We start from the raw sequence: 18701 nt of genomic DNA, 5'->3' as shown, positions 1-18701 counted from the left end.
TTCTCTACTGCATTATTTAGACTTGCTCATCCTCAAGCTACTTTCCTATTCTCTTCTGCTAATGGGGACAAAAAACCCAGGCACTTGTATCAGGCACTGAGAACGTATCAGTGAAAAAAACAGACAAAACCCCTACCCTCATACAGCTTCCATTTCTTTTTCATTAGACGTAAAATAAACAAAATCAGTAATTAAATAGTTATTAGAAAAGAGGTCATGGAGAGGAAAAAAAACAGGATGGGGGAATCAGAAGGCAGGACAGTAATGATAAACAGGGTGGTCAGAATGGTGTCACTGAGAAGATGACATTTACAGAACGATCCAAAGAGAAGAACCATGTGGATATGCATGGGAAGAAATTTCCATGCAGAGGGAACTCTGAATGCAAAGAACCCAAGGAGGGCGTTTGCCCGGCAAGTCGGAGGAAGAGCTGGGGGCCAGGGTGGCTGCAGTGGAGCGAAGGAGAGGACAGCAGGAGGAGATGAAGTCAGAGGGGTTAGAGGAAGTCAGAGGGGTTAGAGGAGGTCAGGTGGTTTAGAACTTGAGAACCATCATCCGACCTCTGATTTTTACTCTAGGGTTTCGAGCAGGGAAGTGAGTGACATGGTCTGATTTTTATTTTAAAATAATGACAGCCACTCAGATTGTTCTATGATAAACAGGGGTGAGGATGAATTAGAGGCTAGTGGCGAAATACAGATGGGAAATGACGGTGACGGAGGGAAGATCCGCAGAAGGGGTGGTGGGAGAGGTCAGGAGGTGGAGGAGCTGCTGGGGGCTGGAAGTGGGTGCAGAATGTAAAGGAGGGAAGCCAAGGAGGACTCCAAGGTTTGGGGTCTGAGTTATTAACTGACAGATCAGGCAAGTCAGGAGGAGGGGGGAGTGATGGTCAGCAGATCAGTTTCGGACATAACCAATTTGCAATGTCTATGAAACCCAAAACATAAATATCAAATAGACCAATATCAGAGTCTGGGTTCTGAGAAACTACCACTTTTCTGTCAAATTTTAACTTTTTTTTCAGTCATCCAAACTTGCTGCCTCCTTTCCCTCACGTTCAATCTCAAATAAAAATATGAACTGAATGATCTTGAACAATATACTACGGCTTCTTCCATCATTTTACTGAAATTTTTCTGGCAAGGTCACTAAAGCCCTCCTACTTAAAAATCACAGATTCCTTTAGTCCATATTGTATTGGCTCTTCTGGGGCAGCTGGAATCTCATTTCACAAAGGCAGAAACTGAGCTCACATGGTTTAAGAAATATGTCCAAGGTCGCTGAGCCAGCATGGTAAAACTGCCTACTAAATTCACCCTGAGGGGTGCCCAGCATCTCATTGTTTACAATTGCGAATTTCAATTCAATTCCTTTTCCTGAATTTCTGCAGGCTCTTCTGCTTGTTGTTGTATTAGTATCCCTTGGCTGGCCAAACTAAAATTATTTAAATTAATCCTTTCCGGATCAACATATACACACTACGATACATAAAATAGATAACCAACAATGACCTACTGTATAGCACAGGGAACTATACCCAATATTTTATAATATCCTATAAGGGAAGAGAATCTGAAGGAGTACACACACACACACACACACACACACACACACACACACACACACACATAACTGAATCACCATGCTGTACACCTGAAACTAACACGACATTGTAAATCAACTATACTTTAATTAAAAAAAAAAAAGTCCACCCCCTTTTCCCCAAAAGGAAAAAAAAAAGAAAAAAAAATTAATCCTTGATTCTTCATTCTCCTTGAGCACCAAATCCAATTTCAACAAATCCTATTAATCCAATTCATTGACAAATTCTGTTAATCTCTCCCCTACAACATCTTCTTATGTATCACTCTCTCTCTATGATGACTTTCATGAATTTCATCATCTTCTCCCATGTGGACAATAACAAATTGTTGATAGACAATTATTACTGCCTGCTCTCATTCTTTTGAGGGCAGATATTTCTCCACATTACTAGCAACATATTTTCCCAAAACAGGTTTGATTATACTCGGTCCCCTGCTTCAAATGTCCAGTAAAGCACCACTGCCTGGGGAATAGGTGTACACTTCTTAATATGGCATTTAAGGCCTTTTCAACTTGGACTACCTTCCATCCATATTCATCTCTAGCCACATCCCAGAAGCATCCTTTGTTACAGTCACACTGAATTCCTTAACCTTCAGCACTTTCATGCCTATGTATTTTCATTTTCTCTCACCCTCTGTCTAGAATGCCCTCTCCTAGCAAATGTACCCTGAGATCTGGAATTCAACAGTTAAGAATCAACTTAAATGTCATCTTCTCTTTCAGCTTTACCTGATCCACCCCATCCTACTTAGCTGTCCTTTCATTTATGTTCCCAGAGTACTCAATACCTGCCACTCTTGCATTTACCACAAAGTAGCATACTTTCAGCTCTTCAAGCCCGTTCGCTAGCTTACTTGTGAGGTCAGTGATTACTGCGCTGTATGTAATTTGGCATTTGTGCTCTGTACAAGCCTAGTTTTATTGAATAATATACTTATGATAACCAAAGAAAACCCTTTCTAATTACTTATGTTACCCTAGTGACCTTAATGAGATTACAGAATTTTCAAATATGGAAACTTTTAAAGAATTATTTATGTGATTAATATCAGTACTAATAAAGTATGGAATTAACTGAAGAAGAAGTAAATGCTATTTCCTAACAAAAAAACAACCCAAGTATAATACCAGGAATGAGTCTTTCTTACCTTTATTCTTCCCAACTCAAACTGAAAAACGTTGGGACTTGTAGCTTGCGCAAAAACTGCAGGAAATAACTTTGTACTTGGTTCCACCTTAAATAATCAAATGAATTTAATAATATTAGTAAAGGAAGGAACACACAAAAAAATACATTTTCTTCCTAACACCTAAGAAACACTTTACAGAAAAAGACTTTTTCTTCCTCTCATGCAGATATTCTCTTTCAATAATTATCTGGAATATTTCATTTCAGGACTATGTGAACATTTTTGGAGGAATGTACTGTTTACTCTGATGGGCTTATGGCACTGTTATTGCTCATACAGAAGTAAAAATACAGAATTGACTCATTTGTGTTTTAATTTCCTTCCAGCTTAAAATTTACTTTTTGATCTTACAAAATGTGTTCTCTCTAACGGGGAGAAAGGTTTCCTCCCTGGAAGCACAAGGCCATCCCTGACCACATACCTGATAATATGTGCTCAGCTCCTTGCCGTTGGCCGTGAAGGTGAGCAACCCACTGGCAGTGTCCACCACGCAGCCAATCTCCAGGCCGTTGTTGTTGCGTCCTTGCCCGGGGCTCAGGCTCTCACCCGCACACACCATATAGCAGTTGCTGCGTTTGATGCTGAATTGCAAAAAAACATGTTTATCTTTGAACAAGCACAGGTAGCGTGGAAAGCATGGACGTCTGGCAAACTAAACCTAAGTTATGCTGTGCAAGCAACAAGCTCATGCTGAAATGGGACAGGTGTACAGTGGGCCCGATTCTGTGATTCTGAGCAAAACTCCATTGACTTCAGTGGACATTCTGAGTCAGGTCTTCCAATCTCTCAATTTCACACCTAATGAAGACAGGTCAGCTAGTTGGAACCAAGGATAAGAACTGACCTGCACCTTCCCTCCAAAAACTCAAACCAAACTGGACGTTTTTCTGAGGTTCAAAAAAGTTTAACTATGATAAAGCAGAAACTAACACACACACACACACACACACACACACAAAATGTTTAACTATGTAATAATCATCCAAATTGGTAATTTTCATTCTCATGGGTTTTTTTTAACATCTTTATTGGAGTATAATTGCTTTACAATGGTGTATTAGTTTCTGCTTTATAACAAAGTGAATCAGCTATACATATACATACAACCCTATATCTCCTCCCTCTTACGTCTCCCTCCCTCCCTCCCTATCCCACCCCTCTAGGTGGTCACAAATCTCATGGGTTTTTTTTTTTTTTTAACCACTTGTTCTGAGATGAGAAACACCTGTTTCTGAACACTATTAAAGTCTTTAGGTCAATTCTACATGAGCTGTCAGTGATTCGATAGATATAAAATTTGGCTAAAATTAAGCCCCTTTCTGGACAATTCCTGGTGATCTGTTATGAGAGACAGACTTAGCTGGGATGTGCACAAGATCTGTGATATTAACAACAAACCCCACCTGAGTTTCACCCTCAACAAAACCTTTACCAGAGATAGTAGCAAACTTAAGTGATTTGAGTTTCACCTCCTTCCCTTTCTCTACTACTGTGCAGTGCATGTATGAATGAGGCTGGCAAAAAGGGCAAACACAGGCAAGTAGGAGGAAAAGAGCAAGAAGGCAGAGATAAAGTCAGTTTCTGAATAATCAAAAGTCGGCTGTGTTTCTATGCTCTATTTATGTAAGATTCAACAACCTTCCCTAGCCTGTATTTCCTACACCAAAAACATCAATCAGATATCATATCCCTATATTATCTCCTTTCATTGTCCTCATCTCTGAAAATCAAATATATCCCTCGGAATATTCCTGGCAACAGGTGGTTTGGGCCCCCCTCTACTGACATAAAGCACTGTTCATTGGAGAAATTTTGCTAGGCTCACTGTCTCCAGTGCTAAGTTCACTGCGGTTCAAGTGTTACAACCGGAAGGCAGGGGAGGGAGCTTCCGGTCACCAAAAATGATGGTTCAGGTATAAAAGAAAAGCAACATTATGGGGGGGCTCTTTCTATGAGACCCATCACAGCAGATCAGAGAGGATGCATGGGCACACAAAGTAGATGCAAATGGCCAGATCTTCTCTTGTCTTATTCTGCAAGGAAGATAGCCTTCTTCACTTTTTTGAAGGTTTGGTTTGAGTTTGGTTTGTTCTATAAATGAAAAAGGATGGCACAGAAACTGTAACTGACTTACCCAAAGCCACACAGCGAGTCAATGGCAAAGCTGAGGAAAGAACCCATGGCTCCTCAGTCTGAGTTCAAATGCGTCCACCTGGTCTAAAGCACTAGCCCACGCTGTCTTTACCTTTTTCTCCCCACCTCCTAACCAGTTCCCAAGCTACAGATCAGACCACAGGCTAAATGCCTCACAGTCACCCATCTCTAATCCTCAAACAATGGCTAAGTAATGGTAACCCAAAGTCATTAGTCGTGTGTGATGTCACCTGAAGGAACATATGATTATTACCCCAAAAAGATGCACTGCTCTTACTTTATAAGATTTTGCACTTTTAATATATTCAGATTCCTTATCGGCTTGTATGAGTAACAAAAAGGACATGGACATTAACAGTCTGATTACACTGTTCCTATAAACAGAATATTATCTTGGACATAAAATCCAAGAGAAAAAAAATGCCTAGGTTTATCAACATTTTTATCAAATGTCATTCGTGTAAGAAATCGAGGAAAACCAACCTTTCATGCACCTTTCCTTTTTCATCTCCTAGAGTCACGGTCACTGTACGAACTCTGTCCAAGTCAAAGCCTGTATCATACTGATGGAAATCGGATGTGATCCAGCCCACCCAGACATTGGCAGGTTCTTGTCCAGGAAAGATTCTCACTGAGTAATAGTACTGTCGAGATAGCAACACCAAGTATTGGTAAAGTAAAAAGAAACAAAACTTTGACTTGCAATGTCTTTAAGTTGCCTAAGAAGATATGTCTTTGTTTAAAATCGTTTGGCATATTTGCAGCAACATGGATGCAACTAGAGATTATCATACTAAATGCAGTAAGTCAGAAAGAGAAAGATAAACACCATATGATATCACTTATGTGTGGAATCTAAAATATGACACAAATGAACCTATCTATGGAACGGAAACAGAATCATGGACATAGAAAACAGACTGGGCATTGCCAAAGGGAGGGGGTGGGGGACGGATGGATTGAGAGTTTGGAATTAGCAGATACAAACTGGTATATGTAGAAGGGATAAACAAGAAGGTCCTACTGTATAGCACAGTATAGGGAACTATATTCAATATCTTATAATGGATATAATGGAAAAGAATCTGAAAAAAATATTGGCTTGGCCAAAGAGTTCATTTGGGTTTTTCCATAACATCTTATGGAAAATCCCGAACAAACTTTTTGGCCAACCCAATATACAAATGTATAACTGAATCACTTTGCTGTACACCTGAAACTAACACAACATTGTTAATCAACTATACTTCAATAAAAAAGAAAATAATAGTATATTCAATACTAATAATAGTATATTCAATTATGCTCTAACAACAACAACAAAACCCAAAGCTTAAAGCAGCAAAAAAAAAAAAATCCTTTGGCCTAAGTAAAATGTTATAGGCACAAAGGACTGATGTGGCAAAGGAAAAGTCTTAAAACAGAGATCCTGAATTATTTCAGAAATAATGGGAAAAAGAGAAAAGACTATCTGAGCAAAAGATGATCTGAAGCTTTTATACTTCCAAGTATGAATGGATGGGGCAGTATATATATAGTATGTTTAAGTGATAAAATCATCAATCTATTACACAGGTAAGCTTTGAATTCTTCAAGCTGACACAAGAACAATAATCTATGCTACAGCTTTTATACCTGTTTTATACCTTGAATATGTTATCACTAACATAATATTTTGAACCCTTAAAATCACTTTGAAATAGTTCAGATCTGATATGTGAAAGTCAAGTTCAAATATGGGGGAACTCTAAAAGGGACACAGCTATATATATATATTTTTTCCATTTGGCATTTTATGAGAAGTGCTTTAAAAATTCAAAGTGGCAGACAGCACACCTTGACCTCTAACAAAGTATAATAAATGATCTTGCAGACATATCACTGAGACAAAAGAAACTGCAAAATGTACTTGGAAAACTTAAGTGGCAAATAAAATGCTGTCAAGAAAGAGGATAACAAAATCAGGACTGAGGGTGACATTAAGGATTATTTTTCCTAAAACAGCTCTCTTATTGCATCATATCCATTAGAATATACATACATCTTTCAACTTTTCAGTCCCCAAGATATAAGTGAATAATTATTTTAAAAATAAGCTTGCTAGGGGCTTCCCTGGTGGCGCAGTGGTTGAGAGTCCGCCTGCCGATGCAGGGGATGCGGGTTCGTGCCCCGGTCCGGGAGGATCCCACGTGCCGCGGAGCGGCTGGGCCCGTGACCCATGGCCGCTGAGCCTGCGCGTCCGGAGCCTGTGCTCCACCACGGGAGAGGCCACAACAGCGAGAGGCCCGCGTACCACAAAAAAAAAAAAAAAGCTTGCTAAATAGTACGAATCAACGTTAACTATTTGAAATGCAAAGCATGATCACTGACAAAGAGAAATAAATGACAAAAGCTGCAACCTCATACCGTGGACGTTTGCATCAAGTAATCATAGTCGTCCCTCTCATCTGCCAGGACGTCTTCTGTGAGTCTTGCAGAATGGCTGGTGCTGTAATCTGGCTTTGTCCTTCTAAGCAAAAATCTGGAATATAGTAGAGGACTAGGAATAAGCAACATTAAAATGTTCTGCCTATCTCAAACATAAACATATAATTAACTTAGTAGAGTGGTTGTCAGCCAGGATGATTAGCTCCCAAGAGGACATCTGGCAATATCTGGAGATATTTTTGGTTGTCACAACTTGGTGGGGGAGGGGTGCCACTAGCATCTACTGGGGGAGGGATTCTGCTAACCATCCTTCAATGCACAAGGCAGACTCTTACAATAAATAATTATCTAACCCAGAGTGGCAATAGTGTTGAGATTGAGAATTTCATATTTAGTGTAAGAAAGGATGCTAAAACAATCTACCTTCTTATCCATTAAAAAGTACTATTTAGAGAGAGTACGCTAAGGTTCAACCAGTAATGTAAATATAAACAACTTAAAAACTAACTCTTGGGAGAAAATACAAATCATGTATCTGATAAGGTTAATATCTAGAATAATACAAAGAATTCCTACAACTCGGCAACAAAAATGCAAATGACCCAATCAACAAATGGGCCAAGAACTTGAATAGATATTTCTCCAAACATGTTATACAAATGACCAATAAGCATATGAAAAGATGCTCAACATCACTAATCATCAGGGAAATGGAAATCAAAACTACAATGTGATATCACTTCACACCCATTAGGATGGCTACTATCAAATAACCAGAAAGTAACAAGGGTTGACAAGGACTTGGAGAAATCGGAACCCTCGTGCAGTGCTGATGGGATTGTAAAACGGTACAACTGCTATGGAATACAATATAATTTTTTTTCCTAACAATTTAAATATAGGGCTTCCCTGGTGGCGCAGTGGTTAAGAACCCACCTGCCAATGCAGGGGACATGGGTTTGAGCCCTAGTCCAGGAAGATCCCACATGCTGTGGAGCAACTAAGTCCGTGTGCCACAACTACTGAGTCTGCGCTCTAGAGCCGGCAAGTCACAACTACTGAAGCCCGTGTGCCTAGAGCCCGTGCTCCACAACAAGAGAAGCCACCGCAATGAGAAGCCTGTGCACCGAACCGAAGAGTAGCCCCCGCTCATCACAACTAGAGAAAAGCTCACACGCAGCAATGAAGACCCAACACAGCCCCCCCAAAAAATAAATAAATAAAATAAATTTATTTTTTAAAAAAATTTAAATACAGAAGTACCAGGCATCCCACTTCTGGGTATATATCCAAAAGAACTGAAAGTAGGGCTGTGAAAAGATATTTGCACACCCAAGCTCTTAACAGCATGATTCACAATAGCCAAGAAGTGGAATCACCCTAAATGTCCATCAGTGGATGAATGGATAAACAAAATGTGGTGTATATACACACACTGGAATATCATTCAGCCTTAAAAAGGAAGGGAATTCTGACATATGTTACAACACATATCAACTTTGAGGACATTAAGCTACATGAGATAAGTCAGTCACAAAAAGACAAATACTGTATGATTTCATTTATATGAGGTATCTAAAGCAGTCAAATTCATAGAAACAAAAAGTAAAATGGTGATGACCAGGGGCTGGGGGAGGTTGGAAAAGGCAAGTTATTTCATGGGTGTAGAGTTTCAGAGTTTTGCAAACTAAAAAAGTTCCGAGGTCTGTTTCACAACAATGTGAATATACTTAGCACTACTGAACTGTACACTTAAAAATGTTTAAGACGGTAACTTTTATTTTTACCACAATAAAAAAAATTCATAGAAAAAGTAACTCTTGAGATAGATTGTTAGTGGTAACAAATTAGATGGCCAACAGGCTGCTTTTTCTTCTGTAGAATCCTTGGTACATAAAGAAGGAGGAAGAGGAAGAACAAATTGACCTTGGAAATCCCTTACCCGCTATCACCCTCTCCTGTGATCCCCTAACATAATAACTACATATTTAAAATCATTAAAAAAATTAAAATTAAAAAAAAATTTTTAAATCATTTTGCACGTATCAGTGACCTTTGTTTCAGACGAGAGGGCTTTTCCTGAGCATAATCTTTGTGGTTGTTAAACTCTGGTTTTGTAGCTTCTTTGTCTTTGTCCGCTCGATCTGGCACCAGATGGCCATGAGCTGTCTTCATGAGAACCTCAAAGTCCGAATCCACATCATAATCCTCCAAATCATTCTTGGGCCCAAAGAGACCGGCGCCAGGGATCCCTCCAGCCGCAGTCTTGGAGAAGACCTCCGCGCACTCGATGGGCATGCTCAGACGATAAAACATGAGATCCGTGCTGCTGTTCTGAGAGCCAAAGGACTTCTGAGTGACCTTTAAACACGGGGAACTGTCGATGGTGCCGTCTATTCTGGTCACCTAACAAATGAAGACACGATTGTTCAAATGCTCATCACTCTCAGTTTCCTGATTCTAAAACCCTAACGTGCATCACACCTTTACAACCCAAAACATGACCCGCCCATGGCATAATTTCATAAATGAGATCATTAAATAGAGGGATTGCTATGTTACAGACATACTCACAGTCCTGTTTCTAACTCAGAAGATGATTTGGGAAATTCACGTTAACACTGTATATATTCAAGGGCTTCCCTGGTGGCGCAGTGGTTGAGAGTCCGCCTGCCGATGCGGGGGACACGGGTTCGTGCCCCGGTCCGGGAAGATCCCACATGCCGCGGAGCGGCTGGGCCCGTGAGCCATGGCCGCTGAGCCTGCGCGTCCGGCGCCTGTGCTCCGCAACGCGAGAGGCCACAGCAGTGAGAGGCCCACATACCGCAAAACAAAACAAACAAACAAAAAAACTGTATATATTCAGATTGAGCCTGACATTGCCTACATAAAAAAAGAATTATATACAGTTGACCCTTGAACACCACAGGTTTGAACTGCTTGGATCCACTTATATGTGGATATTTTTCAATAGTAAATACAATAGCACTACATAATCCGCGGCTGGCTGAATCCGGGGATACAGAGGGCCGACTATAAATTATATGCAGATTAACCCTGAAGTTGTTCGAGGATTAACTATAGGTAATCAGTCTAATCAGCCTCTCATAAGTACCTAAAATCAAAGGGTAATCCTGTCCTTAGATTCCTCTACAGTGGAACACATCAGAGCCATCATTTTAAGTAAATGACAGTAACTGTCCAAGTAGGAACACCCGCTCCTGGTTTTGGGCAATGGTCTGATTTTTAAAGGAAAAGCAAACCTCAATATGTTCATGGTTTGATGGAACTTGGAGAAACTGAGGAAGCCTCTTGCTTAGCCACATGGTAATATCCCTGTTCGTGTTAACGGCAAATGGTTCATAGCCCTCTTGTAAGCCACAGATGGTGAAATATTTCAAGGTGCTGACATCCTTTCCAAAGTTCATCCTGCCCACTTGAGCCACTCCAAGGCTACATACAGGTATGAATCCTGGGAAGAAAAAAAATACATCAAAATCTTCAGTTTCATTCGTGTAAGATCCTTTCAGCATGGAATCACCAAAAGTATTGCTCTAAAACTCTTACCTTTGTGAGAACCGTTGCCCTGAGGTGAAAACAATAGTGGGGTAAAGAGACCACGGACACTAAGTATTAAATGTGAGGATCAGAAGACCAGTATTTGCTCTTGGCATCATAATTCCTTAAATGTGGGCCCGAGGTAAGTCCCTTCTTCCACCCTGGACTTCTGTAAAATGAGGTAACTACTAAGCGGCTCCGAGTCCTCCGGAAATCATGGGGACCACGACCCCCTCCCCACAGCCTCCCAGCTCCGAAGTGCAGGTGACTCTCTTGCAGAGGGAAAGTGAGAAAGAAGTAAGTGCCAAAGCGCATTGCCGAAGAGCCTGAAATGTGCAAACGTCAAATGCAGCTGAGCTTTACATGTAACTCAAAGAAGGAAAAAAAAAAAAGGATTTGGAGGCCACATTTTTAAAGGTGTTCATTCACTTATAGCTGCTTTTGATCTTTGAAGAGAATTTTGCCTCTTTTTTTTCCCCTGGGGTACCCTAGATCTAAGCGTGGAAAATATACATATAAATAAGAATTCGGAAGTAGCTGCTAAAATCCTACTGAAACTCCTCCATCTGTCCCTTTCCCTTCAATGTCACTGTTGGTATAGATTAAGCAGGGTAATGCAAAATTAACATAAATAGCTAAGATAAGAAATCAAAAAGTTAAAAGTTAACAAGAAACTAAATCAAAAGCAACAGCAATGAGCAATGCAGAAAAAAAAAAACAAAATATTTCAATGTGTGGCAGGGATGGTTAATCTTTCCACTATTAAATAAAAAGGGAAAACTACATTAATTATGTTCATTGTTTGAGTTCTTTGGAATCAACTGTCTGGCAAGGGGATGAGATGATACTTTTCAGTGGAGGGGGCATTTACGTACTCTCCGTATCTTTCTGTAATATTTTACATGAAAGTTCAAGCAGTCAGCACAATAAACAAGGTCAGTATTGGGATGCGGACTACAAATTAGAGGATCTAACTTGCAGATCAAAAAAGCAGAGGATCCTCAGAATAAGCTGACAGATTTCTACCATTATGATGTCCGTTTCTTCCCTTGTTGAAATTAGCAGCAGTGAAAACAATGTATAACTCTCAAGACAGCACAAGACAATAGAAATTATATCTGATAATTCACCCAGTTTGTATCATCAATATATATTTAAATAAACGGTTGAATCACAGCATTACCAACCGGGAAGCCAGAACACATCCAGCTGGGTTCAAGGAAGTGCGAATGATGAGTTTCTAGCTAAAACTAAAAAAGCCACAGCTGTGTCTGCAGCTGTGCCAGCTCTTGATGCAGTAGTCAAGGAAAGTTGTCTTAAATCAGTGTCCCCAAGGGAATCAAAGAAAAGGATTGGATAAATGCAATAGATCTGAGACAGCTTGAACTACATTTGCACCAACGGGAAAACCTAACATTCATTTGACATAAACTAGGGGATACCAAGACAGAAACATCTCTGCTGATGCTAAACATTTTTCTTTCTAACCACTTTATATGTAGTTGGAGTTCCTACTCTAAAAGTGAAGTTACTGGGTACCTTAAAATATCTGTATAGCAGATCTTTGGGTGTTCCTTATATTAATATCTGAACTTTTCTGTATGTCTGATATATTTTCATCTAAAAAATCAAGTATTTAGTGTTGTGCGCAAAGATTTGTGTCCTAAACTGTATACAATCATAGAATATTGTTTGGACAATAAATATTGTGTTTTCCTTTTCCTGGAGATGGTATACTACTTAGCTTTTGAAAATCTGTTTTTCAAAGGTTCATTAATATATAGGAAAATATTCACAGTATGTATTATTTCGAGAAAGAAAGATGGAACATATGGCTTATTTTTAAAGATGCAAAAACACCAGAAAGGGTTTTTTTTTTAATCAAAAAAGTTTCAGAATGGTGGAATTTTTAATGCTTTTTCCCTCTTTTTATGTCTCTCAATTTAACAATTATTTTCAATGAATATGTATTTTATGATGACAACAAACAACAGCCTTCGTAAAAATAAAATATTCATTTAAGAAAATGGGATATACCTATATCTTCCTCGTACAGAAAGGTGGAAGAATGATGTGGATATAAAATGGTCCAAACAACATGTTCTTCAAGTTGCTGAAGTTCAAGTTCTCACTGCTAGTGAGTGTGCAGTGAGCTTGGTACCAGAAATCTTGCTAATAAAATTACACTAGTACAAGAGTGCTGAGAAGTGATTTAGCAATATGCATTAAGACACTTTCACCTCTTCATTTCTTTATCCAACAGATGTTTATTGAGCAACTACTGTGTGCCAGAAACAGGGAATACTAGGCCACTAACACAGACCCAGCTAAGTGTTCTCATAGTCTAATACGGTGGGGAGACAAGTAAAGAAGTAATAAAATAACCTACTGACCCATCTAAAAAGAGGGAGTGCTAAGAGCCAAGGAAGAGTAAAGAGATGAAGTCAGGAAGATTTTGCAGAAGAGTCACCATCTAAGTAGAGGGCAGACAGGCAGTCCTGGGAAATGACTAAGAACAGGGACTTTGGAATCCAAGAGACCTGGATTGAAGTTTCAGCTCCACCACTTCCTGGCAAGTTACTTAAATTCCCTAAGCTTTAATCCTTTCTTCTGTAATATCTACCCACTAGGGTTATGGTTTTAAAAACAAGATCCTGTATGTATAGTGCTTAATATATATGCTCACTAAACTCAATTTTAAATGGAAAAAAAAAGGTGAAAGAAACTAAATAGGTGTAATAAGAGTATGGTTAATTATGATACATACACAAGATTAAATAGGTGTAGTCATTAAAAATCATGTTCAGGGCTCACCAAAATAAAACTATACAGGGAGGTAAAACTAACATGGCAACATTTAAAAACTGGTGATTCCAGGTGAAGTGTACACAGGTGTACATTGCACTATTCTTGCACTTTTCTAAAAGGCTGACATTTCTCAAAATATGATATTGGTAAAAATACCACAAGTTATGCTTAAAATACTTTTATGCCTTAGGACAACATATTATATATAATATTAAGTTTAAAAAAGGTGGCAAAAAATTACTTTTACATCTCAAACCTTTAAATGGGAGAAAAACACATTAAAAGTCAAACTTCTCTCTGGGTAGTGGGAATATAATTTTTAACCATTTTCTCATACTCCTTTGTATTTTCCAAATGCTCAAAAAGAATATATTAATTTTATGAAAGATAAATAGATACACTTTTTCATTAGCTTATAGCAGTAGATGGTTTTTTCACTGCTTTAGCATTTTGGTCTCCTTTAAAGGAATTTATCTGTGAAAGTACATCCATGAGTAGAAATTATGCTTTTTTCTCTTTGTAATTTAAATGAAGTAGAACTTAATAAAAATTAAATTGTATTCTGACTTCAGAAGATGCAGTTTTAATAGCTGTTATGATAATAAAACAACAGATATTTCTAAAAACTACATTTTTAAAATTAGCATATCACAGCAGGGACAACTACATAGCAATGGTATCAAAGCAGATAGAAAGTGGAGGAAAAACTCCAGGTACTTTTCAGTCGCCACATGGGAAAGGGCCAGGCCTCAGTCACTTCCATTTGGCCAATGCCCTGCAAATAAATGTGCTGACAACAGATGAAATGCTTACCACACAAGGCTCCCTAACAGCAGCTAATTCCGAGTGCTCATCTCAGTGACCGTTAATGACCATTCATTGAGACAGGAATCATTATTATCTTTTTCCAGTGATTTAAGTCCAATCTCAGCTTAAATCACAGCTAAGGGGCCAGAAAATAAACCCAGGTCTGCCAGATCTCAAGCTCCGTGCTTTAATTCAGGCCTGTAATCACCAGAGAGTAGAGATTTTAGGTTTCCTGGACCATATGGACTCTGGGAAAACTACTCAAGCCTGTGTTACAGTGCAAAAGCAGCCACAGACAGTATGTAAACAAAGGAGCATGGCTGTGCTCCAATAAAACTTTACTCACAAAAACTGGTGGCAGGCTGGATGTGGCCCTCAGACCTTAGTTTGCCAACTCCTGCTCTAAGTTTTCAATATTCAAACATTGTGTATCAGGTCCCTCCATTTGGCAAATATCTAAAGAACACCGACCAGGTACCAACCACTATTCTGGGCACTGGAAATACAGCTGTGAACAGAACAAAAAGGAGTCCCTACCTTTCCGGAGCTTATCTTTATGTAGAGAAGGCAGATAATGAATAAATAAATAGTTACCAATATACATAACACAATGTCAGGAAATCATAAATGCTATCAGGACTGATGGAATGTTTTGCCATGAATTACACAAGACGAGTTGATAAATGACCTCACTCTTAATCATTTCCCACAGCAAAACACGATAACTGAGGTTCAATTCTTTAGTAGCTTGAGGTATGCTGAACGCAAAAATATTCCAACCCAATGAAATAGACTTCCACAAATTCACACAACCCCCCCGGCACAGGTGAAATGTTGGTCCTACCTTCCTGTCCTTTGTGTTCTCCATCTTCTATTCCAGTTACCTTAACTGACACCCTGCAAATAACAAAGTCTGATGTATCTAAGGGAAGTTTTCTTCCTGGCAGTGGGTCTTAAATTAGTACACATGAGTCCAATTGGTTACTTGGGCCTGTGCCAGACCTGCCCTAGCTATTTGTAAATCTGTTAAAACAGTAGCTACAGCTTATGGCTAAACTGCTTCCTCCAACAAAAGACAGATGGCTACAGCAAATTTTAACTTTCTCCGTTGAGAAGCCTCTTCGCTCCTGAGCAGAGGGGTGTGTTGGGAGCATGCATGTCCAGCAAAAGAACTGGCAGTCACAGGATGTGGCGCTGAGAGGCCGGCGCGAAAAGAAGATAAAGCAGATCACAAGCATAACAGCTTTTCCTAAGAATATACGATTTCAGATTTCAAATTTTCTAAAATACAGATAGGAATCAACATTTACAAGCCAAACCAAATGGCCAAAAGCAGATAAAAATGGCCAATATTATACTAACATGTAAATTTGAGTTATTTGATCAGAAGGAAGGGTAACATTTACTGGTGGCATACTATGTGCCAGATAATATATAAGCACTTTCCCATTCATTATTATTATTATGCTTTTTTTTTAAATTTTGGCCACGTTGTGTGGCATGCAGGATCTTAGTTCCCCCCGCCCAGGGACTGAACCCATGCCCCTTGCAGTGGAAGCATGGAGTCTTGACCACTGGACTGCCAGAGAAGACCTCCCACTTATTTATTAAATATTAACCCCATTTTTCAAGATGAGGAAACAACTAAGATGTTAAATCATCTTGTCTAAGGTACTACAGCTAGTTAAATGGGATGCTAAAAGTTGAATCAAGAATGCAGAGAAGGAGGGAAAAACAAAAACAAAAAACACTTGCCTTAGATTTCTGGGCTCTTTAGACTTGCAAGGGGCAAGAAAAGACCATTTCCAATTAGTGTTTTTTTTATTTTAAGGATATGAAAACAGAGGGGCTGGCCATTTGCCCAAGATCATATAGGAAGAATGATTTTCAGAATAGGGTCTAGAACCCAGGGCTTCAGACATGATATTTGTTGCTTCTGTTTCATGTTGGCTTCGAAAATGAATTAAGGAATTATGCTAAGTGAGGCCTTAGGGAATTTTCCATGATGCAAATGCATCTTTAGTGCATGGACTCTGTAACATCAATGCTGACACAATAGGGACATTCAAATACTTTCTTCTTGGCTCTTAGTTTATTTCAGATAATCAAAGCAGTAGAATTTTTATTTTTGACCTTGAATATCATTTTACAGCCATCACATTCTCTCCATCAGTCCAAATCCAGAAAAAAAGAACGTTTAATATACACAGGGTTCTGACATCCTTTATTCTGATTCCTTGATCTTTTCAGTATAATGTAAACATTAAATCTTGCTGTTTGGCTCTACAGCATTCATAAATAATAAGCCATTGGTGTTGTAAATAAGCCATTGGTGTTGTACATCTGTATTACTCCTTCTAGTACTTCAAACATACATTCACTATATGCAAAACTGCCAATTTGTGGATAGGCTAGTATATACACAAATTACCTCATTAACCACCTACCAACTTTATTCATTCTCAAAATGGTCTGTAAGGTAGAAATTTCCTCTGCTCATCAATATATAAAATTTAACTGTCAATTAACTGATCAGTTTAGGCTAAGCAGTTTGATTTTCACTGAATTCCCCAATCATTTCATAATGAATTTCCCCAAACAACATGTTGTTTAGATTTACATACACATAAGCTCAAAAGATATATATTAAATAATAATCTGAAATTTAAAACTAAATATTAAAAACCTCCTCACTGCTTGAAGTATTCCATGAATGTAGTACATATTTAAGAGTTTCATTCCTGGAAATATCCAGAGTGTTTCTAGGATAGCTTCCCTTTCTGATTCCAGAGAAAACTATGAGACTGATTATGCTGGTTTCCATCATCTTCATACTCTTTAGAATTTGTCTACCACTTTATCTTCACTCAAAATATGTAGTGTACCAGGCTTCCCTGGTGGCGCAGTGGTTGAGAATCCACCTGCCGATGCAGGGGACGTGGGTTCGTGCCCCGGTCCGGGAAGATCCCACATGCCACGAAGCGGCTAGGCCCGTGAGCCATGGCCGCTGAGCCTGCGCGTCCGGAGCCTGTGCTCCGCAACGGGAGAGGCCACAACAGTCAGAGGCCCGCGTACCACAAAAAAAAAAAAAAAAAAAAAAAATGTAGTGTCCCAACCCAATTCCGTGACTGTTTGAATTGCTCCACTGCAGTGAGTCATAGTCCTAACTTCTTCCTTCCTTCAACAATAGTTTATTTTTAATTAGGGCGATTCCCAATAACGTTACTTTCCCGGGTCTGATACAAACCTAGGTCCCAGGTCTGTACCAACAGCAAGTTGTACAGTGTCACTAGTGACAGAATGGACAGATGTTATGATGGAGCCAGGAAGGTAGGTATTTGGGACAGTACAGACCCAACCTTATTTCACACCGTGTTGACAGCTACTCTTCTGGATGAGCCATACACATCTGCCAAGTAGTGCATATTTCAACTGAGGGTAAAAAGAATATCGTATTATAAGTATAGACTGACGGTTCTATATTGTTTTTTTCTTTCTTTCTTTCTTTCTTTTTTTAAAGGCAGCAAAATAAAATCAATAATGGAAAGTTATCCCTCTCTTTTTCCTTAGAGGTCTTTTCTGCCTAAAGCTATGCAGCTATTTTAATTACAAAAATATTCTTCTGGTTTTCTGCCAAGGAAAGGAATCCCATGCAGTCTCAGCACCAGGAATTCAGTTTTGCTCACTGTCTTTTCAAGTGGCAGATACAGAATCAAAAGCATCCTTTCTGGATTTGATTATAATCATTACGGGTGTAGAACCCGAGGGCCCTGAGATAATCTTTACTTACAGAAGAGCTGACAAGCTTGAAAAAGCTCCAGTGTAATGAGACACTTACACAACGCAAGATATGTCCCAGAGCCTACTTTGTAAAATGCAGGTAATCTCCAGACAAGATAACTATTCTTTCACCATCTGGCAAGATGTGAAATGACTCTCTGCCTTGCTTTAAATTAAGGATATGATTAGCTCTTCAAATTACTGGTAACACTAAGCTCTTGCACATAAGAGTAAATTGAAAATGGTTCTAGATGAGTATGGGATATAAGCGCAGAGGGGTTGTGTATTAGTTTCCTTGGGTTGCCATAGCAAAATACCACAGACATTTTCTTTATTCATTCATCTATCCACAGACACTTAGGTTGTTTC

At 39.1% G+C, this 18701-nt stretch overlaps 1 protein-coding gene across 1 annotated transcript in view; it reads right to left on the bottom strand.

Annotated features, from left to right (window-relative positions):
* Positions 1 to 18701, bottom strand: part of RYR2 (ryanodine receptor 2) — a 564826-nt gene that overhangs the window by 250670 nt on the left and 295455 nt on the right. The window contains exons 30-35 of the mRNA XM_055081210.1: positions 10643 to 10851; positions 9433 to 9785; positions 7359 to 7473; positions 5436 to 5596; positions 3220 to 3379; positions 2757 to 2843 (exon numbers count right to left, since the gene is read on the bottom strand). Coding sequence (XP_054937185.1) covers positions 2757 to 2843; positions 3220 to 3379; positions 5436 to 5596; positions 7359 to 7473; positions 9433 to 9785; positions 10643 to 10851 — 1085 coding nt within the window. The remainder of the gene's footprint in view (positions 1 to 2756; positions 2844 to 3219; positions 3380 to 5435; positions 5597 to 7358; positions 7474 to 9432; positions 9786 to 10642; positions 10852 to 18701) is intronic.

Source organism: Physeter macrocephalus, chromosome 20 (genome assembly GCF_002837175.3).
Source record: "Physeter macrocephalus isolate SW-GA chromosome 20, ASM283717v5, whole genome shotgun sequence".
Lineage (NCBI taxonomy): Eukaryota > Metazoa > Chordata > Mammalia > Artiodactyla > Physeteridae > Physeter > Physeter macrocephalus.
The sequence above is the reverse complement of the archived record's forward strand: the minus strand, read 5'-3'. Positions and strand labels throughout refer to the sequence as shown.